The sequence below is a fragment of the Anas acuta genome, chromosome 10 (genome assembly GCF_963932015.1).
Source record: "Anas acuta chromosome 10, bAnaAcu1.1, whole genome shotgun sequence".
Classification (NCBI taxonomy): Eukaryota; Metazoa; Chordata; class Aves; order Anseriformes; family Anatidae; genus Anas; species Anas acuta.
In genome coordinates, this window is record NC_088988.1 from 1,096,595 (window position 1) to 1,123,545 (window position 26,951).

General features: G+C 59.4%; 4 protein-coding genes across 10 annotated transcripts in view; 2 read left to right on the top strand and 2 right to left on the bottom strand.

The window, feature by feature from the left end:
* Positions 1-12,271, bottom strand: part of WWP2 (WW domain containing E3 ubiquitin protein ligase 2) — a 31,471-nt gene extending 19,200 nt beyond the window's left edge. Inside the window, exons 1-7 of one of the 3 annotated variants that reach the window (XM_068693441.1) lie at positions 12,154-12,271; positions 10,716-10,800; positions 10,021-10,168; positions 9,685-9,803; positions 5,721-5,858; positions 4,674-4,770; positions 1,081-1,232 (exon numbers count right to left, since the gene is read on the bottom strand). In XM_068693441.1, coding sequence (XP_068549542.1) covers positions 1,081-1,232; positions 4,674-4,770; positions 5,721-5,858; positions 9,685-9,803; positions 10,021-10,168; positions 10,716-10,785 — 724 coding nt within the window. In that variant the 5' untranslated portion in view covers positions 10,786-10,800; positions 12,154-12,271. Of the gene's footprint in view, positions 1-1,080; positions 1,233-4,673; positions 4,771-5,720; positions 5,859-9,684; positions 9,804-10,020; positions 10,169-10,715; positions 10,820-12,153 lie in introns of those variants that run through there. The other 2 variants (XM_068693442.1, XM_068693443.1) reach the window with 2 other exon arrangements.
* Positions 12,272-12,321: 50 nt separating this feature from the next.
* On the top strand, positions 12,322-15,105 carry NOB1 (NIN1 (RPN12) binding protein 1 homolog). Its single transcript, XM_068693446.1, has 9 exons — positions 12,322-12,472; positions 12,562-12,694; positions 12,794-12,927; positions 13,031-13,102; positions 13,218-13,355; positions 13,467-13,691; positions 13,912-14,009; positions 14,159-14,303; positions 14,532-15,105. The coding sequence occupies exons 1-9, from the start codon at positions 12,395-12,397 to the stop codon at positions 14,799-14,801; spliced, it is 1,293 nt and encodes a 430-aa protein (XP_068549547.1). The 5' UTR covers positions 12,322-12,394; the 3' UTR covers positions 14,802-15,105.
* Positions 15,106-15,847: 742 nt separating this feature from the next.
* On the top strand, positions 15,848-18,025 carry NQO1 (NAD(P)H quinone dehydrogenase 1). Its single transcript, XM_068693448.1, has 6 exons — positions 15,848-16,009; positions 16,476-16,640; positions 16,715-16,845; positions 16,991-17,104; positions 17,204-17,305; positions 17,403-18,025. The coding sequence occupies exons 1-6, from the start codon at positions 16,003-16,005 to the stop codon at positions 17,703-17,705; spliced, it is 822 nt and encodes a 273-aa protein (XP_068549549.1). The 5' UTR covers positions 15,848-16,002; the 3' UTR covers positions 17,706-18,025.
* Positions 18,026-19,545: 1,520 nt separating this feature from the next.
* NFAT5 (nuclear factor of activated T cells 5) overlaps positions 19,546-26,951 on the bottom strand; it is a 55,713-nt gene continuing 48,307 nt past the window's right edge. For all 5 annotated transcript variants that reach the window (XM_068693438.1, XM_068693437.1, XM_068693436.1 and 2 more), the window contains exon 14: positions 19,546-26,595. Coding sequence is in view for 1 of the 5 variants with exons in the window: in XM_068693437.1 (XP_068549538.1) it covers position 26,595 (1 nt within the window). In the remaining 4 variants the exon portion in view is untranslated. The remainder of the gene's footprint in view (positions 26,596-26,951) is intronic.

Here is a 26,951-nt window from a genome sequence, read left to right on the forward strand (position 1 = left end):
TGAGACGTCACACTTCGCTCCAGCCCTCCACTCCTCCACCTCCCTCCCAAAATGGATTTTGGCAAAATTCAAATTACAGTGCTCCAGGTTTTTCCAATGAAGTGGAAAAAAAAAAAAAAATCCTCCTCCCGGGCTGAACAAAACATTTCCTTCTACCCGACACAAAGCACGCTGCTTTTCCTTCCAGGTCTCTGACAAAAGCAAAAGAAAGGACAGTGCTCTTTGGAAAAAAAAACAAAAATAAAAACACCGTGTAGGGGCGTAGGAAAAGCCTGTGTCACTTCTGCTGCCCACCTCCAGCCCTACGGCACCGTCACTGCTGTGCTCGCCCAGCACGTGGGACACCCGGACCTCCTCTGAGCCCACCCCAAGCACGTGCCAGGACAGAGCCCCAGGGCTTCCAGGGGGGCTTCTTCCACCCCCAGCCAGCACTGCTCGAGCAGCTCCAGCAGAACCAGGGAAGAAAAGGCCACGAACTGCTCAGGGCTCATAGCCACACGCTCAGCAGGCCCAGTCCCTGCTTCATGGGGTATTTATAGCTTTGTGGACAAGCCCAAGAAAAGCCAAGAGAAACTCTTCCTGAAATACTCCCTGGTACAACCAGCACGATTTTGAGTGGTGGGTTTCTGCCGCTTGATAGACCCCTGCTCTTCCCCACTTTGCTGGGTAAAGAGCTCAAAATTATTTTCTCTGCAGGCCGATAGGTGAATTCAGCTGAAAGCTCACAACCCAGAGAAAAGCCCAGCCAGCTGTGGGGGCTGCTCTCACCATGACATTAGTGCCACGGCTCTTCCAGGCCCCTCTAAAACTGCTGGATGCGGTCATTTCACATCAGGGAGACTCCAGAGAGGAGCCACGGGAATTATTCCAGGCAGACCAGGTCCCACCAGGGAGCTTGGTGAAGCTGCTCGGTTTCCCAAAATGAAATCGAGAGCTCCTTTGCGGGGAGGAAGCTCCCGGGCACTACGAGACCCTTTATCTCAGCAGAAACCCATTTTCTCCCACTAAGGCAGCCCCCAGCTCTGTGCACCCCCTGCCTGTAACCGCAGGGCTGGAGCAGTGCCCCAAAAACCCACTCACCCGTGCCGTTGGCGGTGCCGTTGGCCGTGCCGTTCATGGTGCTGGCGGGAGCCTGGCTCTTGGCCGGCTGCCGGTGCCGGTTCCTGGTGCTGGGACTTTGCTCCCCGCTCCCTGCGCCTTGCCGGGCTGCTGCAGCCGCGTGCCGGTGTGTCCTGCAGAGAAAAACACAGGGGGTGAGACACCTCCTGAGCCTGCACGCAGCTTCTGCCGTCCCACCCAGCCGTGTCAGGGTCCCCCGGAGGAGAAATTTTGGAGCAGCCCTTGCTGCTGCTCGCCGCAGGTGCCCCACGTGTTAAGGATGAGCCCCAGGCACTGCTGGCAGCACCGTGCAGCCCCCCCAGGCTGCTCCTTCCACACCCACACGGCAGCACCTTCTGCAGCAGGCACCAGGGCAGTGAAACCTGCTCGAGGGCAGCCACAAGGCTCGCAGGTGCTGCGGGTGCTGCCAGGACGGCCGCGGGCTCTGGCCCAGCAGGGAGCAAAGAGCTGAGGAGGGCAGCGGGGGGGAAACATCGCAGCAGGAGCCCGACCCCGACCCCTCTCACAGGGATGCTCAGCAAGGGGAAGGGGAAAATCAACAGCAGGGCATCCCACTGAGCACAGGCACCAGGAAAGGGGTGCCCTGAGGCCAAGCTCCAAGGTGGGTTTCTCAGCACTTGCTCCCCAATTCAGGGTGGCAAAGGGGCGAGCTTCCTTCCCTCCCCCGTGCCGAGGGCAGGGGACAGGAGGCAGCACTGGGGCCACGGCTCCACACAGCCCTTAGAGCTGCAGCACGGAGGGTGAGGACCACAGGGCTCAGGACTCGCTTTGCCCCAGCCAACTTCTTGCCTTAAAAGGGCAAAACCTGCAAAGTGTCCCCAGCCCGGGGCCGCGCCGAGCTGGGAGGGGACGGCAGCTTGGCAGGGGCAGGGCACAGCATCGCTCACGCCACCCGCGCCAGCCCCAGCCAGCCCTCGGTTCCTCCCAGCTGCTCCTCGGGGAGCGGCTCACAATGACAGCGGGCAGAGGAAGGGCTGGGAGCGGGAGGAGACTTGGGAAAGGAGAAGACGACTGTTAAAATAGATCAGATAAGGGCCAGGGACGGAGCGGGCAGCCCAGCAGCCGGAGCTGCCGAGGCCACCCTGATCAGCCGCCTCTCCCAGGAGCTCCTCTCCCATCCCAGCCCCCTCGCTGCCCTCCTGGGGCACTGCTGCCGTGGTGCTCGCAGCCCCAGGGCACAGCACCCAGCCTGGGTTTTGGGACCCAGCTCCCCGCGGGGAGCGGTGCTGAGGCAGGGGACGGTCCCGTCCCTGCCCTTCTGGGTGCAGATGAGCTCAGAGCTGCCCAGGGAGTTTTTAGAAACCCAAACAGGATGTGTCCGTGCTGCCAGCCGGCCGCACGGCGTTACCAGGCCTGAATTAGCCCTCCTGCCGCCCGGCACAGCCCTCCTACGAGCGCTCCCATCTGGGCATTGTCTTTTAATAGACGCGTGGAAACAAACCCAGCGGGGCCACGTGCCAGCGGCCGGACTGGAAACACGCTGCTCTTAAAATAGGAGCGGGGAAAAAAACAAGGCAGGGCACGGATGGGAACGGGCTCCGGCAGCGGTGCCAACGGGGAGGAGGTGGGGGGCAGGGGCAGCCCCCTCCCCAGCGGGGGACACGAGCGCTGCCACCCCCTTCTGTCGGCCACCCCGGGCACTGCCCAGGAGGGCAGCGGTGTCAGCGGGGTGCCAGCAGCCCCTCAGCTTCCCCTTTCTGCCAAAGCAGAGCCCCCTCCGCTAGGCTGGGCTGGGTCGGACCAGCAGCACGGTGCTCAGCTCTGAAACCCCAAATTCGTGTAGTATTTGTCCCCATGGCCCTACACCCTGCTCAGTGCTCGCGGTGGAGATGGGCTGAGTGAGGGAGAGGTGCTCCTGCTGCCCACCCTCGGGGATGCTCGTGCCCGGTGCTGGCTGAGCCAGGAGGTTTGGAGGTGCCCCCCCCGAGGCAGCCAGCCGGCTGGGTTTGCACAGGCTGGTGACAAGTGACAGCCACATTTCTCAGGCCACAACCAGATCACAGCCCCGACACGGCTCAGCAGCCCGAGCCTCCCCAGAGCGCACACCCGACCGCGTCGCTCCGCGCTGTACAAGAGCCCCCTGTGGCCACCAGCGAACAAACGGGGATTGTGGCAGCGAGGGGGGCACCCACGGCACCAGCGCTCAGCCAGGGACCTCGGGGCTGTGTTTGCTCTCTGCGCGGAGGGCTGTGGAATTTCACACCCCGCCACCAAGATTAGCAGCAAATCCCAAGATGACATTTGTTCAGGAGAAGAAAGAGAAGCCCTGATCAAGCAGTTTCCCTCGAGGGGACAGTGTGGAAAGAGCTGAGGAGCGAAGAATGACCCTTTTCTTTCCATCCTGCCTGCGAGCCAGCGTGCCAGCATCCATCACCAGGCCCATGAAAATAAACCCAGCTCTGCATATAAACACAGCAAACATCAAACGGCGCTCCCGAGAGCAAAGGGACCCGCGCGGCGCTCCGGAGAGGGGCAGCTGCCTCCGCACTGGGTACAAACAGCCACGCTTCGCCCCCAGTGCCACAGCCAGCTGGGGGCTGCGTCCAGAACAGCCCCAACCTCAGGTGAGTCCAGGCTGAGTCAAAAACCAGCACGGACGCCTCCTGCACCAGAGCAGCCTCGGGGTTGGTCATGGTTGGGAGCGACCAGAGCTGGGAGGCTGTGAAGGCCAGACCAGGCTGAGCAGCACAACCTGGGGCTTTTAGGGGCTTTCTTTAGGGGCTCTCTAGCCCTCCGGATAGCTGCCACGTGGCTGCAGGACCAGCTCCTGGCAGGACAGCGAGCAGCATCCCGCCTGTGGGAAGGGTCAGAGCCCACAGCAGGGACCAGGGGCGGCTACAGAAGGGCCCAAGCTGCCTTCAGCAACCTGCCCCCACTCAAACCCACGGTACTGAAGGGCCAGGTAACTTCTTAGAGCTAAAAACGCTTCTGTTCACTGCTCTCCTGTCCGTGCCCGGCAGATGCAGGAGGAGCAGCAGGGCTCAAGGCGTGGGGCTGCAGCTGAGGCTGCTCCTGCACCTGGTGTCCGCGGGGCGCACAGAGCCTGCGCTCGGGCAGGCTGCAGCTCCCCTGCTGCAGGCACGCTCCTAACAGAACATCTGTAGGGGCTGCTGGGCCACTGCCACGCTCTGGAAATATAAATAGGTGTTAAATTCAACTCCATGTTGACAGCGTGACACGTCTCTCAATAACCACAGCTCCAAAAGGAGCAGCTCCGAGCCGCTCCAGCCCAGCGAGGAGGCAGCGAAGGGCTGCGTGCCAGGCGCAGGATGGCCCGCTGCCCGAGCGTCTCATTTCCCTTGGAAGCGGCTGCTATTTCCCCGCAGCCCTGCTCGCTTGGCTTCTCCTGCTCTCCATGGACCTTCTGAAGCATCCCCTGTGCCCACCAGCACAGCCTGGCCGTGCTCCAGGCAGAGGTGTGCTGCTCCCCGCCACCCCCGGCAGCCGTCTGGGGGTGCACAGCAGGCTGGGCCCCCCCCGGTTCACCCCGGTGCCCACAGCCCTGCCCACACAGCCCCGCTGTGCCAGTCCTGCTGGCAGCAAAGGGCCCTCACCTCGATCTGCTCCCAAAGCAGTTTGTAGCAGGGGGCTGCTGTCTGCTCTCCGTGGCCGCAGCCATGCTGCTGGGGTCCCGTCCGGGCACCTGGGACCCTGAAAGGTTGAAGGAGAAGAGGTGAAGGAAACAATCACAGTACCCCCTAGTTCTACCCTCTCTTCCCTCCCACCAGAAAGGAGACCCAGAAGCACAATTTACTACAGGACAGAGCAGCCAGCGTGCTACACTGCAGGACACTGCCAGCTCTGCCATGGGGACTCTGCTGCCCTACAGACCCCCACCCAGGGCAGCAGCCCACCACAGGTGCCCGCACAGCACCTTTACACCTCCCAGCACCCAATATCCCAAGTGGTGAGCGAGCAGAGCAGCACCCCTGGGGGCTGGCTGCTCCCCCACAGATCTCTCCACAAGAGCTCTCCTCTGCCACCACCGCACAGGGGCACTGCCCGTCCCACACAGCACCCCCAGCCCCGAGCATGGCGCTGGGGGAGGTCAGCACAGGGCTGAGCTGAGCTGCCAGCACCGCAGGAGCCTCGTGCACGGCTCCCACATTTCACAGCCTGGTCTCCTCCCAGCAAGGAAGGGAAGGAGCAGAGGGAGCGCAGCCCAACAAACGCTGCCCGGAACGGGCCGAACGCTTCCCTGCTCGCTCCCTGGGAAGCCCCAAAAGCAGACAGACGGCTGTCCCTGCACAGGAGCCCTTTTTAGAGCAGTTTGGCAAATCCAGCAGCTGTCTGCCCAGCACAGGGCAAGCTTGGGAAGGGGCTGAGCCACTCGGGTGCCTGGCAGAGGGCCCCCCCTCACGTGGAGGGAGGCAGGCGTGATGCCATTGAGGCCCCTGCTCCTGTCCTGCCACACGTCCACCCCAATGGGAGCGGGGCTGGGCGACACCGGGGCCTTACCTGGGGGAGGAGGAGCTGCTGGCACCCCAGAATTTGCTCGGCGGTGCTGGGGGCCGCGCTCTGGGCCCCGCTCCTGTCCCTCCCGGGGCTCAGCGCCTCGTGCACGGAGCCGCCGCGCGCACGCGGAGCCGGGCGGCACTCACCCTCCGTCACGGCGCTGCCATTAGGCAGGCTGCCCAGATCAACAGCAGGCCCGTCCAGGAAAATCGTCAGCTCTCCGCCGGAGACAACGCTGCCTTTGTTCTCCGTCTGCAGGTTCAGGGTCAGCTGCCTGTTCTCCACTGGGGGAGACGAGGGGACAGAGAAGAGACCCGGCAGTCACCGCCCGGGACAAGGACGGCTCCACCGCCCGGCTGCCCCCCGGGACAGCACCTCTGGTCCCCCCTTTCCTCCTCCTGGAGCTGCCGGTGGCAGAGCCGGGCCCCCAGCCCCCTGCAAGGGGCTGCAGCCTCCCCGGGGCCCTGCTGTGGGGCAGCCCAGGCCACAACGCTCACACCTCCAGAGCTGGGGCTGCAGGGGAGGAAAGCCGAGGATGTGCCTGGTTTGATGCAAAGCACGGGGCAGGAAGGGTCCTGCTGGGCAGCACCAGCGGGCACCTGGGGCACAGAGCAGGCTGGCAGCTACGTGCCGAGGTGCCCGAAACCCCAGCCCAGGCAGCACCCTTCAGAATTACTCTTCTTCCTACCTGGAAAACCACGATAAGCAGCAAAAGAAAACCCCGGGCACATCCCTGTCCACAGCCCCACACATCACCGAACACGCCTGGCACAGGGGGCTGCCCCAAAGCACCCAAAAACCAGCCACAGCGGGGTCTGGGGCTGCAGGGGCTGCTCGCACACCTCCCACAGCCCCCGACCCCAAAGCCACATCCCTGGGGGCAGCAGGAGCACAGCGGGACCCTCAGCGCCGCGGACAGGCAGGGCTCCTGCTCAAGCACGGCCGTGCCCCGCAGGAGCCAGCGGGACCGAAACACCCAGCTCTGCCGCACGGGGCCAGAAAAATTTGGCTGCCCCGAGCCGGGACAGCAGCCCAGACGCTTCCTGACTCATTTGCTCAAATAATATTTTTATTATACACGGCTTGCTCACGACACAACGGCACCATTTTTTAGCAACCTGCTTTGCCCCGGCCCGCCGCGGGGACGGGGTGCGGTGCCTGCCCATGGGGACAGGGGGGGGGAGCAGGCTCCCCACGGACCCCCCCGGCCCGGCCCCAGTCCCTGCCATCCCTCCCTGCCCGCGGCTGCTCCTCCCCTGCTGGCCACACGCAGCTGGGAGGGGACACGAAGGGGACAGGGAAGGGGTCCTGGTGGTGGTGCCACCAGCCGTGCATCCCCAGGCCACCCAGTACCAAGCTGCCGTGCCCCCTGGGGGGAACTGGGGGACTCGGAGGTCCCCAGTGAAGCCAAGTTGGCACGAACTGGTGGCAAAGGGCTGCCCGCAGGCACAGGGACAGCTCCAGGCTGCTTCCAGCCCCGAGGTAGCAGAGCCACTGAAGCCACACACGGGTTGTGGCCGGCTGCTGCCACCTAGAAGTCACCGCTTGGCCCAGCCGGCCACTGCCACCCGCCCTCTGCCACCTCTCCCAGCTCAGCACCACCCTGGGGGCACCACAAACCTCCAGCCTCCCTCCTCCAAGAGGTCTCCGCCACGCTGGGCGTCCAACAGCCCCCCCAAAACCAGCACCTGGGGGCTGTGGTGGAGACAGGGACGAAGGACGATTTGTGCCAGCACCTCGGGGGTCCTGTCCCTAGTGCCCAGAGCAGGATGGGCTCACGGGGGCACAGCACGGGGGGCCGGAGCCCCACGCTGCCCCACACTGCCCCACACTCCCCAGCAGGGGCTTCCTGCCCAAGGCTGCCTGCACAAAGGTGTTATTCTGTGCGCCTCCAGGGGCAGCCGCTCCCACAGACCGCGTTAAGAGCCCGACACAGGAGATGCTACTGAGCGCAGCCAAAAGCCAGAACAAACCCAGGGCCTGTTCCTCCCGGCTGCCCCGCGCCGGAGGAATGTGCCTGCTCCCGGGGCCGCGCGGAAGCGGCGCCCGCACCCGCCGGGGGTCCCCCCGTGAGCGCCCCGCCGGAGCCGCACAAGCCCCCATTGTGCGGGCTCCCAGCCGGGGGGGGCGGCAGCAGGGGAGCGAGGCCGAGGTGGCTCCGAACACGAGCCTCCCCCCTCCCCGCCGGCCTCCTTCTCCCCCTCTCCACCCCCTTCGGCTGTTCTTAAAGAAAATAAACACGGGCAGAACCTTCCATTCACTGTCCCCGTCCGGCGCGCGGGACGCACAAAGGGACATTGCTGCTGCACCAACAGAGGGTCCCCTGACGGGCCGAGCACAAAGGCCGCCTGTGTCCCGCCGGCAGGCAGCGGGGCAGAGGGATTATTAGGATTTTGGGAGGGGGCCGGGGGCGATGTGGTCCTGAATAAGGTCTCAGTTTGGCTGCTCGCAGCGCCCCGCGCAGCCCCGGAGCTCCCAGTCAGTGGCAGCAGCTCCCACCCGGAGGATTTACAGCCCCACATAACCCCAGCAGAAAGCCCCAAACGGCTCCGAGTGGCGCCCGAGGAGCCCCCCAGGAGCTCTGGGAGCTGCACCCCCTGCTGCAGGTCCCAGCACGGGGAGGGGACACCCTGGCCGGGGTGGCTCCCTCTCCTCCTGGGAAGACGGAAAGACTTCCAGCCAGCCGGACGGACAGACAGGCAGACAGCCCTCAGTCCCCACCCTCCTGGCTCCAAACCCCCCCCCATGCAGTCCCTCGGAGCCCCCAGGGCCCAGCAGGCGGGGGGCTCACAAGGGTTTGTTCCTGCAGCCCCAGCAGGGACCCCAGGCTGCGGCCACAGCGCCCTGGGAAGAAACCCGTGGAGAAGAAACCTTCCCCGGCTGTCCTCGGAGCAGGGAGGGCGCAGAGGTTTGGGGAGGGACAATCCCTACGCTCCCAGGATAAATGGCACCCCCCGAGGAACAGGAGCTCCCCAGGGCTCTCCCTGCTGCTGAGCTCCTTTTCCAGGCGCCCCGAGCCGAGGCTCTTCCACCTGAGGTGCCGCCTGCCTGGCAGGGAGCCGCGGCTCCTCCTGGCAGGCAGGGGCCCTGCAGGCACCGCCACGCTCAGCGGGGACGAGGGCAGCACCAGAGCAATTCCTAAAGCTACGGGAACAGGGGGCTGCAGCCATGCTCCCCTATCAGCACCTCACAAAAAACCTCACAGAACCCACAGCCAGGAGAGAAATCGGGTCCCCGAGGGGCTGGGGGCACCCGGGCTGCAGCAGGGCACCGCGTGTGCAGCCCTGCAGGGCGGCTGGTGCCAGCAGTGAGCACAGGAGGAGGAAGAGGAAGGAGAGGAGGAAGAGGAGGAGGAGGAGATGTGGGGCTGGGGTAGCAGCTCCCCGGCAGGGCAGCCCTGCAGCTTTAAGAGTCCTCCCTCCCGGCCCGTGGTGTCAGGGAAAAATGTGACAGTTTTTTTCTGGTGCCCGGCAGGCAGCAGGCAGAGCAGGCAGAGCAGCCAGCTCCTTTTCCACTCGGTTTCCACACAGCCCCCCCGGGACACCCGCTCATGAAAGAGCCGATTGTGCCCGGCCGCGGGCAGGTAGGGCGGGGGCAGCTCCAGCATGGCCGGGGGGGGGGAAAAAAGTGATCAGGAGCACACCCGGGGCTGGGCCCCAGGCAGGATGAGCCCCCCCTGGGAAGGGGACCCCCGCCTCTGCCACCCCCAGGGCAGGACAGGGCCGGGACCCCCCCCCAAGTTGGGCAGGGCAGGGCCCGAGCCAGCCTCATAGAGCACCACGGCTGTGTTTTGGGAGCAGGGAACTCGGTTTGAAGGGGCAGCGCGGGGAGCCTCCAGCCCTGGGGCTGCTTCCAGAGCCTGGCCCTGAATGGCTGCCTTTATCTGGGGGCTGCCACGGCCACCCCCTGGTGTCAGCGGGGAGCAGAGGGGTTGGGGTCCCCCAAAAGCTGTGGGGGGCTGGCTACCAGCACACCCAGCACCCAAGGGTGCTTCGTTCCCTCGTGGGGCTGAGCCCCTCGGGGCAGGGGGGCTGCAGGAAGCACACAGAGCATGGGGGGACCCCACAGGGGGACAGACACCACGCGGAGGCGGTTTGGGGCTGGACGTACGTTTCCCACCGCTCTTGAGCAGGTTCCAGAGGCTGACGGAGGCGGTGCCCAGCAGCTCGTTCCTCAGCGTGTGGCAGCTCCACACCTTCAGGTCCAGGTGGCTCTGCGCCGTGACGTTCCTGGGGGGGGGGACACCAAAACCGGGGCCGTGGCTGCAGCCTCATCCCGCTCAGCGAGGGGCAGCAGGAGGGGGCAGCAGCAATTCCCCCACCCCAAGGGCACGGCAGCCAAGCCCGTGGACACCCAAGCAGCCAGGAGCCGTGGGGGTCCCCACAACGCCTGTGCCAGGGAGCGGGGGGACCCCCGGCCCCGTAGCGGGGGCTGGCAGGGACTTACAGGACGAGGATCTCGTTCCAGAGCAGCTCCGAGCTCCCCATCTGCTTCCCCGTCTTCTTGGTCTCGCTGGGCAGCCCGTCCCCCGCCACCTCCACGTAGCAGCTCAGCCGCGGCTGCCGGCTCTGGGCCTTGGGCTTCACCGACACCACTGCACGAGGACGGCACCGGGCAGGGTCAGCATGGGGCAGGGAGCCCCCCCAACGGCCCCTGCACCCCATCCCTGCCAGGGGGGCTCGGGGGGGCAGCAGGAAGCCGTCCTCCCGCTGGCAGCACCGTGCAGAGCCCGCCCTGGTTGCTGCCTTCCCCCAGCCCCAAATTTCACCTACCCCATAGCAGCCCCCTGCCCCCCATCCCTGCCCGGCTGCTCCCACCCCAGGAGGTGGATGAGAAACCCCCAGGGCTGAGGAAACCTCCCCTCGTCCTGCGGGCACAGCAGGGAAAGGGGCTCCGCAGGCACCCAGGGGCGGCCACACCAGGCTCCGAGGGGCCGCGGGCAGCGCGGGGACCCAGCTCCCGGCGTCTGGAGCCACCTCGCGGCCACGGGAGCACCGACAGGGCCCCGGAGCCACGTCCCGAGGGGAAGCAGAGCCCTGGGCAGGCCCCAGGAGCTCGGCGCTTCCCCACTGCACTCACACAGCCTCCCCCGGGGGTCCCCCACCCGCACGGGCCCAGCCCCCCCCCCCGACAAGACTCACCTTTGACGGAGAGCTGGGACTTCTCGCAGGGCGGCCCTGCCCTGGCCCTGCTGGAGCTGGCAGAGGCCATGGCATCACCCCCAGGCTGCAAGCAGAGGGACACGGGGCTCAGCACCGCTCCCGCCACGCGGACGGGGCCGTGCTGAGGCCCAAACCTGTCCCTGTCGGGCACCCCCACAGCGTGGGGTCAGTGCAGGGCCCCCCCTGGAAAACGTGGGGCTCCCCCCTGCTCCTGCCTGGCCTCAGCCACGCGCTGTGGGTGGCAGCAACACTCACCCTGCGAGACAGAGACCCGAGCAGCACCCCGGGAGCTGCCCTCAGGCACCACATTGGGGCTCCTCCGCCTCACCACAGCCCAGGAGCTGCTGCTGAGCACAGCCACGGGGACAGAGCGGTGGCAGAGCACCCGTAGGGCACGCTGCTGTGAGCCCTGCCACGTGCTGCGGAGCAGGGGCACCCACCCGGAGCACCCCACGTGGCTGCGGCACCACGGGTCCCTCGGGAGGGATGCGGAGCGGGGGCTGCTCGCAGCACGGGGCGGCCTCCCAGGGCTGTGCCAGGCAGCCAAACCCCACAAAATTTGGTCCTGGGCTCCCCAAAACACACCACGGAGCTGCAATGGAGCAGGGGGGAGGAAGGGCAGTGCCCCCAAATGTGGGGCAGGGGGGTCCTGCTCACCGCCCCCAAGCTCTGGAGCTCCGTGGGTGCTGCCCCAGCCAGGGGGGCGCTTCCACAGCCGCCCACGCTGGGGGCCGGGGGGCTGAGGGGCAGCACACGGGGCCGGGGGGCTGAGGGCAAAGCACGAGGCAGCAGCACGAGGCCGGGGGTCACGCAGCAGCACGAGGCCCCGGGGCGGTCACGCAGGGGCACGAGGCAGCCGCTGCCCCGCACCAACTCCGGGGCCGGCTCCTCTCCGCCGCCCCCCGCCGTGCCCGGGCTCTCCGCAGCCTTCCCGGTACCGGGTGAAGCCGCGGCCGGCCCAGCGCCACCCCTCGGGGCACCGACTGCCCCCCGCCACCGCCCGCTCCCTCAGCGCCCTTCCCGAGCCCCCCGGGCAGCGGCCGCGCCGTGACCGAGCCCCGGGGCCGTCCCGGGGCCGCCCCGTCCCGCCGGGGCCGTCCCCAGCGCCCCCCCCGCACGGGGACTTCCCCCCGGGGCCGTCCCGCAGCGCGCAGCGGAGCGGAGCCGCCCCCGGAGCCCCCGGTGCGGGCCCAGCCCCAAGGCTCGGGGGCTCCTCGGGGGCTCCTCGGGGGCTCCCCCCGGGCCGCCCCCCCCCGTACCGGGGCACCGGGGCTCGGCGGGGCCGGGTAAGCCCCAGGCCGCCGCTCTGAGCCCGGCCGCTGCCGGTGCGGCGGGGCCCGGTTCGCCTCGTCCCGGCCCGGCCCTGCCCGGCCCCGCGGGGCCCCCCCCCCCCGCTCCGGGCCCCCCCCTCCGGTACCGGCCACCGCTGCGCTCCCGCTTCCGGCTCCAGCGCCCGCCGTCATGTGACCCTGCCCGTCACCTGACCGCGTCACGCTCCCGGCGTGCCCCGCGCGGGCGGGGAGGGCAGGGAGATGAACTACAACTCCCAGCGTGCCCCGCGGCGGGGAGCACAGCTCTGAGCGGGAGGGAGGGGGGAGGTGGGACTACATCTCCCGGCGTGCCCCGCGGCGGCCGCGCTACGGGTGGCGGCGAGGGCCATGGGGCGCGCGGAGATGGCGCGCGTGCCGCACGTCGTGGCCGACACCGGGGCCTTCGTGTGCGGGGCCGCGCTGCAGGTGGGGGGGGGGCGGGAACGGGAGGGGGGGGGGCACCGGGGATGGGGGGGGGGCTCCGGGCCCTGAGTGACGGCGCCGCCCCCCCTCAGGACGTGGCGCTGAGCGTGTACACCGTGCCCGAGGTGCTGGCCGAGATCCGCGACCGGCCCACCCGGCGCCGCCTGGCAGCGCTGCCCTACGAGCTGCGCCTCCGCAGGCCCCGCGCTGAGTTCGTGAGGCTCGGTGAGAGCGGGGGGGGACCGGGGGGGAGGGGACGGGGCTGGGCCCCCCCCCTGGGCCCCCCCCTCTGAAGCTGACCCGACCCCCCTGACCCCCCCCCAGTGTCCGACTTCGCCAAGCGCACCGGGGATTTCCCCAGCCTGTCGGCCGCCGACCTGCAGGTGCTGGCGCTCACCTGCCAGCTGCACGCTGACTGCTCCGGGCCCGCCGGGCTCCGCCTGCAGCCCCCCGACAAGGTGAGGCACCGGCACCGCCACCGGGACCGGGATATTGGGGGGGGGGGTGTGAGGGGGTGTGGGGGGGGCTGGGGGCTCGCTGAGCCCAGGCGCTGCCCCCCAGGTGCGGCTCAGCTCCAGCCTGAGGCACCCCGAGGCCCCCCTGCACCTCGCCGGCTTCCACCTGCCCAGCAAGGTAAGGCACAAGGAGGGGGAGTGGGGGGGGGACGGGGTTTGGGCCCCCCCAGGGAGGGGGACGCAGCCCCGCAGAGCCCGGGGTCGAGGCACCCCCGCGCCCTGCCCCGCCGCAGCACAAGCGCCCCGGGAAAGGCCGGCGGCAGCACAGCCCCGAGAGGAGCCCGGACCCCGCCGAGAGCAACGAGTTCGGCTCCTTCCTCTACTGGAGGCCGCCTCTGCCCAGCATCGAGGATGAGCTGCAGGAGCTGCTGGTGAGCTGCCGCGTCCCGCTCCTCGCTGTGCCTGCTGCCCTGCCTCCTGGCTGGCTCGGCCCAGCCCCTCTGCGTGGCAGCGCCGTGCCCCAACATCCACCTCCTCCCCAGGAAGCCCACGCCATCTCCGTGAGCCCAGAGACCACCGAGGAGCACCGGAGCCCGGAGGATGGGGACAGCGCCAAGGAAGAGGAGGAGGAGGATGAGGAGGAGAGCGACGACGAGGGCTGGATAACGCCCAGCAACCTCAAGCAGGTCCAGCAGGACCTGGGGCACTGCGACACGGCGCCCGCTGACATCCAGGTCGGCTGCGTCACCACTGACTTCGCCATGCAGGTGGGTGCTGAGGGAGGTGGGAGGTGCGGGCTGGCTTCAGCCTCCTTTAACATGAAGAGCTGTCAGCCTTCTCCACAGCAGTAGCCTCTGCAAAGCCTGTCAGGGTCACTTTCTTCGGCCTTTCTGGCTGCCCGGGCAGGCAGATGCAGGGTGGGGCTTCTGGGGTGCCCCCTGACAGCAGCCCCCTGATGGCAGCCCCCTTTCTCCTCCCTCGCTGCAGAATGTGCTGCTGCAGATGGGCCTCCACGTGCTGGCAGTGAACGGCATGCTGATCCGCCAGGCCAGGAGCCACATCCTGCGCTGCCACGGCTGCTTCAAGTGAGTGCCGCGTGTGCTGCGCTGTGCCGCCACGGCACGGGGTGTGCGATCCCTGGGCCTGGGCGGCTGCTCCGGGTCCTGCTGAACCTGGGTCCTGCGGCCTCGGGAGCAGTAAATGCCCTCTGTCCCTCTGTCCCGCTGTCTCCCAGGACAACCTCAGACATGACCAAGGTTTTCTGTCCTCACTGCGGTAACAAGACCCTGAAGAAGGTTGCGGTGAGCGTCAGCGAGGACGGCAGCCTCCACATGCACTTCTCCCGCAACCCCAAGGTGCTGAACCCCCGAGGGCTCAGGGTGAGTACGGGCTGAGCCGGGCAGCGTGCAGCCAGTGGGTGGAGAGAACTCTTGGCCCCAGAGAGCATCAAAACAGAGCCATGCTCATCTTCCAGCTGTTCTGCTTAACCCAAGGACTTTGGGGTTTCATTTGCTGAGCCCTTCTCTAGAAGCTAGCCATTATTCCGAAGTCTCTCTGAGCCAGAGCTGCTCCTGAAGCAACTTTAAGAGCCTCCCTTCTCTTGGCAGTACCCGCTGCCAGCGCCACAAGGAGGGAAGCACGCCAACAACCCCCACCTGGTGGAAGACCAGCCCTTCCCCCAGCAGCGGCTGTCCCGCAAGGCCAGGCAGAAGACCAACGTCTTCGACCCCGACTACATCGCGGGGGTCTCTCCCTTCGCAGAGAACGACATCTACAGCCGCGCCGCCAACCTGCACATCCGCGACGCGGCCCTGGGTGCGGGCAGGAGGCGCCTGAACCCCAACGCCGTGACAAAGAAGTTTGTGAAGAGGAGGTAAAGGGCAGGACAGGGCCCTCCGCGGGGCGCTGGGAGGGCAGGGCCGTCCGCCAGGGCACTGCGCGGTGCCTGGTGGCACCAGGAGGGCAACCCGCCTGCAGCTCCGGTGCCCGGCCTTTCCTTCTGAGCATCTCTGCGTGCCTGAGGGGCAGAGCAACGGGTGCCAAGTCTCTGCTTTGGGGAGGCTTTGACCCGGAGTGCCCGCAGCCTTGGTGCTGGTGGAGGGCAGGGGTTGTGCTGAGGTTTTTGCTCTCCCCGGACTCCCCAGTAACCCGCAGCGCTGAGAATAAACACACAAAACTGCAGCGTCATGCCTCGTTCATTTCTAGCGGAAGGGAGGCAGGGTTGTTGGGGTGAGTGGCATTGGCAGTGCCCGGGTGTTGTTTGTGCTCGGGGCACTCCCTGAAAATGAGATTTTAAATGCAAACATACACACCCAGCCCAGACCTTGCAGGGGCTCAGCGGCCATCTGCACCACGGCCACGACTGCCCCACGTGCCCCCCACACGTGCTGACGTGGCCACACGTGTCCAAGGGTCCCTCTGCACACACGGCTGTGGTGGCCCCGGTGCGTCAGCACCACGCAGCAGTTTTCCCACCAGTGGGATAGGGGAGAGAATTGGAGGGGGAGTAAAATCAGGGATTGACATAAAGACAGCTTAATAGGGCAAACGAAGGGAAATAATAAGGCCACAGGCTGGGGTGTCCTTCCAGCAGCTGGGGTCAGCGGTCCCAGCTGTGTCCTCCCAGCACCTCGTGCACTCCCGGCTGGCAGGGCAGTGTGAGAAGCTGAGACGGCCTCCATGGGTTACGTAACCAGCATTGTTGTTGTCCTAAATCCAAAGCATGGCACCACACCAGCCGCTATGAGGAAAATTAACCCCATTCCAGCCCAAGCCAGGAGACTGGCCCTGGCCCCAGCACTGGGACACTAACGGGGGGAAGTGAAAGTGGCACAGAGGGGGAGGTTTGGCTGCTCCTGGTGCTGCACCATGCCCCCCGGCACTGGGCATGCCAGGGACACGAGGTGTTACCCCCCCCTTTGGGTGGTGGTGCAGCTGAGTCACGGTGCTGCACACGCTGGCTGCTCACCCAGCCTCCCAGGGACCCATCCAGCCCTGCCCCGAGCAAAGTCCAGTCTGGCATCCCGCAGTGACAAGCAGTGCTCCAGCTCCGCTACCAGCAGACGAGCAGCTCTGGCCATGGCAGGTAGGTCAGCACCAGCACCAGCACCCAGCGGGATCCTCCCCAAGGCTGCAGGAGATGGCTCAGCCTCACCCACAGCTGGCGAGCAGCACCGGGGCTGTGATGCTCCCAGCCCCAGGCGTTTTCCCTTCTCTGCAGCCTGGCTGGCAGCGTTAATTGGGAGCAAGGCTCAATTAAGCGTGCTACTGACTGCTGCCCTTGTGGCCTCAGAGCTTCAACTTCTGTTGGCACGGCACAGCACAACATGGCATGGCACAGCCTGCTTGCTGAGCCCTGCTGCAACGTGCCTGGCAGCGGCTGTGGGGCTGCTGTGGCAGCTGCAGGCATCTGGGGGCTGGGGACATCGGTATGGGGGGACTCCTTGTGGTGTCCATGTGGCACCCCCGGGTGCCTGCAGGACACTGTGGGTGCCCCCATGGGGGGCTCTGTGGGCCCTGCTGCGGGGGTGCTGAGCTGCCCCTCCCCGCAGGACGCAAGGCCCTGATTGTGCTGGCGCACTCTGAGAAGACGTCCTTCAACCACGCCATGGCAGAGGTGGCTGCCAGCACGCTGCGGGCCAAGGGCTGGGATGTCACCATCTCCGACCTCTACGCCATGGGGTTCAATCCTGTGCTCTCACAGCGCGACATCACCGGTAGGACCACAGCCATTGTCCCTGCCAGCCCCGTGCCCCCGCTGGCTCCCCCCTAACCCCCCGGCTCCCCACAGGGCCGCCCAAGAACCCCGAGCACTTCGTCTACGAGACGGAGATGGGAGAGGCGTGGAAGGAGGGACGCCTCAGCAGCGACATCGTCGCCGAGCAGAAGAAGATCGAGGCAGCTGATCTGATCATCTTCCAGGCACGGGCGCAGGGAGCAATGCTCTCCTTGTTGGACGGGCGCTGGGCTGGGTTGGGGAGGGGGATTGGGGTTGGGGGGATCTGCCTTGGGGGCCGGGGGAGGCGGCAGCGCTCGCTGCCAGCCTCAACGCCGCGTGCTCTCCCAGTTCCCACTGCAGTGGTTGGGGATGCCGGCCATCCTCAAGGGCTGGTTCGACCGCGTCATCATCCAGGGCTTCGCCTACTCCGTGGCCACCATCTACGAGCAGGGGCCCTTCCAGGTAGGTGGCCGGGCTGGGGGTTGGGGGGGGACACCAGGTGCTGGCCTTGCCCCCTGCTGTGGGTCCTACACCCTGTGCCTTCCCCCCTGCCGTCTCCAGAAGAAGAAGGCCATGCTGTCGTTCACCACCAGCGGGATGGAGTCCACGTACAGCCCTAAGGGCATCAACGGCGACATGAACGTGTTCCTCTGGCCCATGCAGGTGGGGCCGGGGCCGGGGCCGGGGCTGGGGCCGGGCTGGGGCTGGGGCCGGCGTGGAGCTGAGGGGCCGCACTGACACCTCCCTGCCCCGTTGGCAGCGGGGCATGCTGCAGTTCTGCGGCTTCCAGGTGCTGGCACCTCAGATCTGCTACAGCGTGCGCTACGTGACCCCCGAGGCACGGGCACAGATGCTGAGCGCCTGGCAGAAGCGCCTGGCTACCATCTGGGAGGAGAAGCCCCTCAGCATCGTCCCCAACAGCTGGTTCGAGATGAGCATGGAGCGCGGCTTCGTGCTGAAGCAGGAGGTGCTGGCGCAGCAGGAGGGGAAGAAGCAGGGGCTGACGGTGGGGCAGCACCTGGGCAAGGCCTTTCCCCCCAGCCAGCAGCTCAAGGCCCCGTAGCAGGTGCCGGACACCTCGGGGCACCGCCGAGGCCTGGCCCCGCGGCCAGCACACTGCCAGGGCCAGGGGGGCACGATGGTGGTGGCCCAGCCCTTCCTCTTGGGGGTTTGGACCTGACATCTTTCGAGGTCCCTTCCAGCCCCTCCAATTCCATGATTCAGTTGTGATCTTTCTGTCTCTTTTTTTCACTGTCCCTTTGCTGTCATTTTCTGGCACGAGATCCCTCAAAAGCGAAGTCTCGGGGTGCCGGGGGCTGCGGCATGGCCCTTGGTCGCCACCATCCGTGTGAACACAATCAATAAACTGCAGCCTGGAAATCAGCGGCGGTGTTGGTGTCCTTTGAATTTCCCGTTCCCGTCCTTCCCGGGGAAGCAGGGGGTAGCGGCCCCATGGTGTCCTGGGCTGCGCGGTGTTGGCAGCAGGGCTGGGCCCCACGACCCTGCAGCAGGGGGAACGGGGACGGATCCTTGGCGTGGGCAGAGGACCTGGCACAACGGGGAAGAAACGTGCCGAGGGCAGGGCACGGGCAGCACACGTGGGACCGTGCTGAGGCTCCAGAGCTGGGCTCGGGGGGCCGAGGGGGTGCAGGTCCCACAGGTCCCAGCAGGGACAGAGCCAGCCGAGTAGGGCAGCAGGGCTGGAAGCCGAAGGGTTGGATACACCGTTAAAAATAATAACAGAGAGTAAACTACAGATATAGTACAGATAGTAAACTCCTATCAGCAACGCACCCCTTCCTTCCACGTCAATGTACACGAGCCAGGCTTGTTCCCTCCTACCCAGGGCTGGCAGCACGCAGCTCGGCACTCAGAGCTCCACTGCTTGAGCACGGCTGGCACAAAAACGCATTTTGCCCTTGGGCTAAGTTCAGTGTTTGTTTTTTTTTTTACCCTTGTTGTAACGTTTCTGTCCAGTAAGCACAGGAAGCCCATTTTACCAAGCAAAAAGGCAAACAAGACCCCTCCAGGTTGTTTTTTAGGTGCTTGTGCTCTTGGGGCACACGCGCTCCTTGCTCCAACTCAACGCCCCTTTGCCCTTGAACAACTTTTCTGGAGGGTGCTGCATGCCCAGGCTGCTCCCCGCACAAGCCCCGACTTCTGCCAAATTTTACTTCTCCAGCTTTGCTGAGGAAAATACTGAGAAGGAACTAACTGAAAGCTGGCACTGCCTTCCCCACCGAGTATCCTTATCAAGCTTGTCTCAAAGAACGTAACCACATTTACCCAGGCATATTTTCTCGTGGGGGGACGCAGCTGGGTCTCAGCCTCCCCGGGTCACCTCTGGCACATCCACATGAGCACAGCGAGGATGCAGCTGCAGGGGGATTGTGCCGAGACACACGGGAACTGAGGCCTGGGCACAAACCCTTCTGCCAGAGGCAGCATCCCCAGGCGCCTCTGGAGAGCCCCCGCTGGAGCTGTGGGAAGGCTGAGCACATCCCCATCGGCTCCTCGGTGGGGATCCCACCTCTGGCCGACCATGAAAATAACCTTGAACGCTTTGAAGTTACAAAGCTGGGGCGTGGGTAGTAAGCCACGTAGGCAACCTTGGACTTAAGGCAAAGTCAAGAAGAAACACCGCAAGTTGTTTCGTTTTTGTTTGTTTTTTTTTTTTTTTTCAAAGCGTGTGCATGCCACGCTGCCTTTCCTTATGCAACAGCTCGAGTGGGATACACCAAACCCCAAACCTGCACGCGCTCCTGTCCTCCCCGTGCTTCCTGAGCTGGCAGCCGCAGGGTCACCAGAGGGATTTACTCCGCTCTCAATGGCCACCTTCTCTTGGCAGAGGGAAGATGCCTTTGGGGAAAAAAACTGCACAAACCAAGAAAGCAGAACAAGACTTTACACTGCAAAATGAAAACTTTCATTGTTTTATTCTTGACTGCAGCTGTTTACAGAAATATAGTTGCGAGTATACAAATGTCCCAATAGAAGCAAAATATTTTTTTTAATATTTAACAAGTTATCACAGGATAGCTAAAAACATAGATGCAAATGAAATATCCCCTCAGAGAACAAACTGAAAACACTGGGTATCAGTGCTTTGAAATCCCATCTACGAAAGCCATATACACAGAAATGCACGAAGGAATATCTGGTGCTACTTTCACATTGCAGGACAATGGAAAAGGCAGCTCAGCAGTTGATCAGTGCACTCCAGAAGAACATGGCAGAAAGGCAGGAAAGCCACTCAAGAAAGACGCAGGCATTAACAGAGGTAGAAAGCCCTCACCTTTTTTGGAGCTTACTCATTAGCAACAAGCGTGTATGTTAAAATTTGAAATGGCCTCATCTCAAATAGTGTCTGGAATTAAAAAGCTTCGGGAACACTGGGGTCTTTTAGGCAGGCCACTGGAACTGGTTCCCAGTTTTGCCATCCCTAGAAGTGCCACTCTCCTTCCAGCAGGGACAGCTGTGCTCTCCCAGCCCGCGGAGCCACCACGCTCCTGCACGGGACCTGTCTGGGCAGGGGATGCTCAGGCCAGGCCTCCACCCACCTTACCAAGGGGCAGCTCCAGGGACTAAAAAGAAGTTAAAAAAATGCATGTTATCTGAATATAGGACCCGTTGCTAAAAAATGCACATAATTAGAGTATTTTACAGAGGGCTGTGGCTGGATGTGGGAATGTAGGAGTCTGAACTGAGCACTTGAAAAGAGAATTTCGGTGAGAATCCCATGGCAAGCAGGGAAATCCTCACAGTCCTCACCCTCATCCCAGCACGCCTGCACGTTAGAAGCAATTTCATACACTGCAATAGCAAGAAGTAGAGAAGATCATCTCCAGAAGTGGAGGAGATCAGGCTAAAAAATACACCCATTTGCTTTCGGTTTGGCAGAGATGCTTTGAAAACGCCTGTAACGAGGCTACGGTGCCTATTGATCAACCCAACGCCAAATTGCTGTGCAATACACCTGGGTTGGCACGAAGAATCACGGTGGACTAATGCGTGCTCTTGGTTTCACATTCTGGATTTCCTTCGAGTTCCATTGCTCACACAATCTGTAGGAACTCGGAACAAGTCGGGGCCGGGTTCCTCACGGCTAGCAAGCAGGGAGGGGGCTGTCACACGGTTTCAAGGAGGGAGTGCTTTAGCCATCAGCTACTTCAGTACAAAGCAAAACCAGAATGGAAGATGCTTCCCCTTGCATGCAGGAATCAGGACAAGCAGGAGAGGAATGACCTGCAGATTACATTTCCTCATCCTGATTCAAATGCAACCCAGCTGAGCAAGAACGATGAATGACCCGCACCGGGAAAGAACTGCTCGTGTCAGCCCAGCTCCTACCGAGCAGCACAAACACCACTACTCCGTGTCTGTACGGGCTGCTAGGATACTCAGAAAGGGAACTGCCCTCAGCACCGACATTTGCCAAGTCACTTGGGGAAAGCTGGCAGAGGAGCAGATGGACGCAGAAAGTGAGCGCTGCTGCTGAGCCCATCCAGTGGGCAGAGCCCTAACCAAAGCTGTCAGTTCTACTGCTTGGTTACATCGTGTTTGCAACTATTAATAAAAATATATAAAAATACAAAAGTGTACAGCTGTTTTAAACAGTCACTTTAACCCCACGGACATTAGTGAAGTTCAAGAGCAGGGCAAGTTTCTGAAGCAACACACATCCAGTACTCGAAGGCGTTTAGACAACTATTAATGAGCTACTACAAAAACCTCGGTAGATGAACTCATACGAAGGAAAATTAATATTATTTCAGGTTTATAAAAATGTAAATATTAATAATATTCTATGCATGTCTACCACTACTTGTAATAGATAGGACTCCTCTATATACATATGTACAACCCTAGCATATACAGGCATTGCGTATTTACACACCTAGAGGCGAAAGGAAAAGCCTCTCCTGTGTAAGCCTCTCCTCACAGCCCCGTGCTCAGGGTGATCACATTTCAAACAGGGATCCTCTGCCCTCGACACTCAGCCTGCGAGTGCCCAGAGGGATGGATGCAGCTGGGTGTACCCCCAGGGGACTGCTGCGTTCCTACCTGGCATCCATCAGTCACCAGCCTGCAAGTTCTCCTCTCACTTCTGACCTCCGGTTCAGAGCATGCAAAGCAATTCCTTCTCCTCGCTCCTATCACTCAGAAATGTCCACAATCCTTCACACTCCTCTCCTGTAACTCTGAAAAAGTTACCCAACTGTCAGCAAAAGCCCCTAGCAGCTCTTGGTGAAGGTGCATGTGCATGCCTGCACGCACAGGCGCTTGGCAGCAGCTCCATGCAGCTCCAGCCCAACAGAAACCTTTCGGATTTAAGCTACGTTTTAAGATGAATGCGAGCTTCTCACTTGTTTGGTATTCTTTCTGAAGACTCTGCAGAGATAATAGGAGTGGAAAATCTGTTCAGGCAAGTCTTCTTTTCAGAAACTAGATCCTAAATCAGAACTCACCAGATTTTCCATTTTGATCCCCTTACCTAAATGAGGGGAATGCCCGTGAACACAGCTGCCCAGGTCCTCAGTATTTCCAGTTCTAAAAAAAGCCGAATTTACAAATGTTCAACTGTTGATGTTTTATTCTATCGTAAAATTAAATTGAAAATAATCACCCTGCCAATAATTAGAATGGTTGATGATTAAACATCTACTTTGAAACTGTAAGGCTGAAATTGGTTCTTCAACTATTTTTATGTTAAAAAGCAAAGCATTTGGCTTGAGTAAGTGCTGAAAGAATAAGCAGTGAAGAGGCAATTAATATCAAAATGTGGACTTGCTAATTAAGCAACAAAGCACCAGTAACTTCCTGCCAGAGGAGATGTTTAGCTAAGAATTTTGTGTATTACGTTATTCATGGAATCATAGAATATCCCGAGTTGGAAAGGATCATCGAGTCCAACTCCTGGCACCGCACAACCCAAAATTTTAGACTAAGTGCACAGTCCAAACAGTTCTGAACTTCAGACAGGTGCCGTGACTACTTCCCTGAATACTTCACTACTTCATATGAATATTTTTTAATTATTCTTAACAACTCACAAGCAGACGAGAAGTCACAACTGGTGGTTAGCAGAGAGGTCTCCACAGATTTTAATCTGTGCCAAGAAATCACCGTCCCACAAACCGTCACGTACCGCAGACACCGAGCAGCGAGCAGGTCGTTGGTGCTTTAGGGGCAGACGCAGCTGCAGAGCCCACGTTTAACGTGGAGGGGCAGAGAACGACTCTTACGAGGGAGCTCGAGCAGCAGAGAAGACAACACACAGAAAACCCATCCGAGTTCTAGCTTTTAATTTTCCATCTGGCAGTATCTTTTACACTTAACTGCTGCTTGTGGATATGATAGCAGGTTCTCCTTTATGTCAGGAGCTTAAAATTTAGAGACCAAAAGTCTCAGCATCTCCTCGCTTTCTTAACAAGAATGGGTTAGACCTGAGCACCACTCTCCCTCAGCTCTGCAGGCAAGCACTCCACCTGCTCGCAGCCTAACAGGCACACCAGTGTGAACATGCAGGAGAGTAAACAAAGGGATTAGAAATGCAGAATAAGCTCCAATTATCAATATCAACTAGTTAATCATGAAAGTACATGTTTAGGACTGATAAAATACAGATGTGGCTCACACTGTTCTCATGCCTTTCTGCCATGAAATCCTGCAAGCCGTCCTTGAGTTCTTTACTGGCTTATCAAACCTCTCTCTTTATCCCTCCTAACAGCTGGCTGCAAGCAGCAGTTCAAGCACTAATCAACCACTGAGCAATCTTTTCATTCATAAGACAAATACTTTTTGTAACCAAATCACATGTTCAAAGTGTTGTACATTTAAACATTGACCTAAAATGGAACAAGATAAATTTAAACACAAGAAATGTTATCCAGAAGTGAAAAATATGATAGCACAGCCCTTTTTTTTTTTCTTTTTCTTTTTTTTTTTTTTTTTTAATAAGCAGCCTAAAATACGCACGCAATTCCAACATACCCTTCCCCTGGAGCTGTAGCAGTCTTGGTATAAAGTTCTCTTTTGGACACCCATCTTATTAAACGAAGAATTGGTCCCTGGTGACTTGGCACTGACCAACAGCACTTCAACATGAGGATACACCCCTTCAAAACAATAGAACAAACTAAAGCAGCATACGAGTGGATTTATCATTCCTATTACTTCTGTGTATGAAGGCCCCAGATGACACCCGACAGTTTGTCCTGGGACTGCAATCCTGCGACAGCCACCAGTTCGCTTTTGAGAAACTGGCTACTGACTTCCCCAACCACCTGCAAGTTGTTTCGGTCCATAATTAGTCTTCTACACATCCTCATACAGCATTTAGTCAATTCTGCAAGATTGCCGTTTTCATATCGTGAACCATAACAGGATTTTGTTAACGTTTTCTCTTAGTAGGAAAAAAAATAAAAATCACAGGAAGAAAAAGTATGGTTTGGGGTTATAAAGCAGCTCTGGACAGTAAGAAGCAGGGAATTCTTTTTTTCATGATTAAAATTTTAAACATTTGAGCGTAATCATAAATTAAAAGTTAAAACATAGAGGCACTAATAATAAAATATTAAATAGACAATGATAGTGGATAAAAGCTGAATGGCTCATTCTGAATGAAATCCCATTATTTTACACATGCCTAAATGCCTACAGGTTTCCTTACTAGACTGTATTGCTGAGTGACAGACACACCAAAACACACAGTGAAGCTTCTCATAGCCAGTTGGAACAATAAATTGCCTGATGGAATGGCGAGAGATGAACAAGTTATTTATGTTGCAAAAAGTACTTAAATACTCAATAAAGACATAACAAACCCCACCCCACCCCCACTGTTATCAGACGCCACGTTGTGGTAGAACATCAGACAAACTCACAAATTTACCACAAAAATGTGTGGCAAAAAGAATATTTTATATATATGTATATATATAAATTTTTATATTTATGCCAATGTACTCACTCAGTACAAATAGCAAAATAGTATACCATTTCCTAAATACAAAATATAGCTTTCCAAAAAAATGAAACACACATTAGATATAAACCATCCAAAACTTGAACGATTGAAAACTGTATTCAAAATTAAATGACCCAGAGCAGGTCTCTTTCTGAAAAGTTCCCTTCATATCGGCAAGAAGCCTTACTACTGAAAACGTAATTCAATGCCTCTCAATGAGAGAGAGAAAGAGAGAGACAGAAAGAGAAAAGAAAGTTATGACAGACTGACACACAGGAAACAACATTAAAACAAACAAAAACTCTACACGGCTCAACTAAGCACACGAGTTAGGGAAAAAACACAGTAAACAGACTAGAGTTACTTAAAAACCATTTACAGACTACTCTTTGTTATTTAAAATAACAAAAATGAAAAATGACGTGATACCAGCTACACTATACCGAGGCATAATAGCCATACATGACAGCTGTTCGGCTCTAGCTGCGCTAACAGCTTTCTACGTGCAGAAGGAGAAGGAACAAGTATCGGGACGAGGCTGTAGTGAGATATCACAAAACCTTCTGGACAGTCGGAGCACCCGGGAAATTCACATGCCTCACAACACAACTGCATGGTTTGGAGTGGGTTGTCTTTACATTCTGTAACAAGTAGATTTTTTTCACTGAAATATGACGATCTAGAAGCTATACTTGGGGGACTGTCAGTAGGAAAAAAAAAAAACAAAACACTGAGTTTGCAATGAGCTCAATCTGGTACAAAAACGCAACAGCTCAGGATGACGTGAAATTTTCAAGAACGCATAAAAATTCTGTAATTTGCCCCCTCCTTGGAGTAAAGTCAAACTGGAGATTTACAACAGCAAGAACTGGAAAATGGCTGGTTAAGGGGGTTTCTTGCATTTAGAGGGAAGTGGAAAAATTGTTTCCTCTTTTCTTAATCCTTATTTCTCAGAGCTTCTACTGACTAAGCAATTTAATACCACAAGCGTAGGTGCCGTGGATTCCTAAAAGCTGCTTCTGATCTTTAAAGCCAGTAGATATCTACAACATTTTTAAAAACACAATGTGAAACTGAGGAAGAGAGAGGGAAAAACATGGAAATAACAAAAGGGAGAAGACTGGTTTGAAAATGGATAATGCAGCTTTAACAAGATCTGACCCATACGGTCAGAGCGAGAGACACAAAAGGAGCTGCTTCCTTAGCCAGGCAGAATGTTCCTTTCCAGTGGAAGGTATTTAAGAGGACAAGATTTTTAGAGTATAATTTAATTAAAAGTTCCCCTTCATTTCTTCATTTTGTTAGAGCCACCAAACCCTTACTCTATGTACAGGTACATGTAAGAGACACAGAAAACCGTTATCACATTCTCAGATGGGAAGCACCCACCTCTGTCTGGCTATCTACAGTAGCAAGCAGTTCTCTGCTTGTTTATGAGAAGTATCAATATTTTCATTGCCACCTACTGCAATTAATAAATCACAGTATTAGCTCTCCCTCTTATCTGTAAAACATGCAATCCCTTCACTTACTGATAGCTATGAGTCATGGCTCATGTCACGGGTATTTGATGGTTCTGCTTCACTAGCTTTTCTAACCAAAAGAGGGGATGTGAAGAAGGAAGAGGAGGAAAAAGTAAACATGGTAACATGTATTACCTTCTAACAACAATAATAACTGACCAGATATGCTTCAAATTCAAAGAGCATCCCACTCTTAGAGGGCATTAAGAGTCAGGTAACAGTACGATCCCATGCCCGAGTAAAACAAAGCATAGCTTTTCAGCATTATTGGCACTATGAATCTTGAATCTCAAATACTACAATCACAGCCTTAGGTGCTAGACACTGCAATTGGCCACATATGTGCTCTTTAGAGAAGAGGGCCACTTTTTGACAGGAGCAATCAGTTCCACGCTGCCTAATCCAGAGTCACAAGGTCTGAAAGGATCTACGAAGTCATCACCTCTTTCTTCACTGAATTTCTGCAGGGAAAAAGGCAAGCAAAAAAAGACAATTAACGAAAGTCATCCTCTTACTTCTAAGTAGCTTGAAAGTGTCCTTCACAAGCAGACATGATACTATGAGAACTGTCAGAACGCAGCACTCATTCAAACAGCAGGGTTACTTCCCTTCCACTCACGTTCATAACTTCTCTCAAAACAGTTTCACTTCAGTGAAGCTTCTGGGAGATTTAGGGTGTCAACCAGCTTTTCTAACGCCAAGTTACATACTGTGGACAATACTAGATTCCAGAGTCCCACTGTTCTCAGTACTCGTTCGTAGTCAAAGCCTCTTTCACCTCTCTGAAAAAGGCATCTTCTAAGAGCAGAATGTTTCC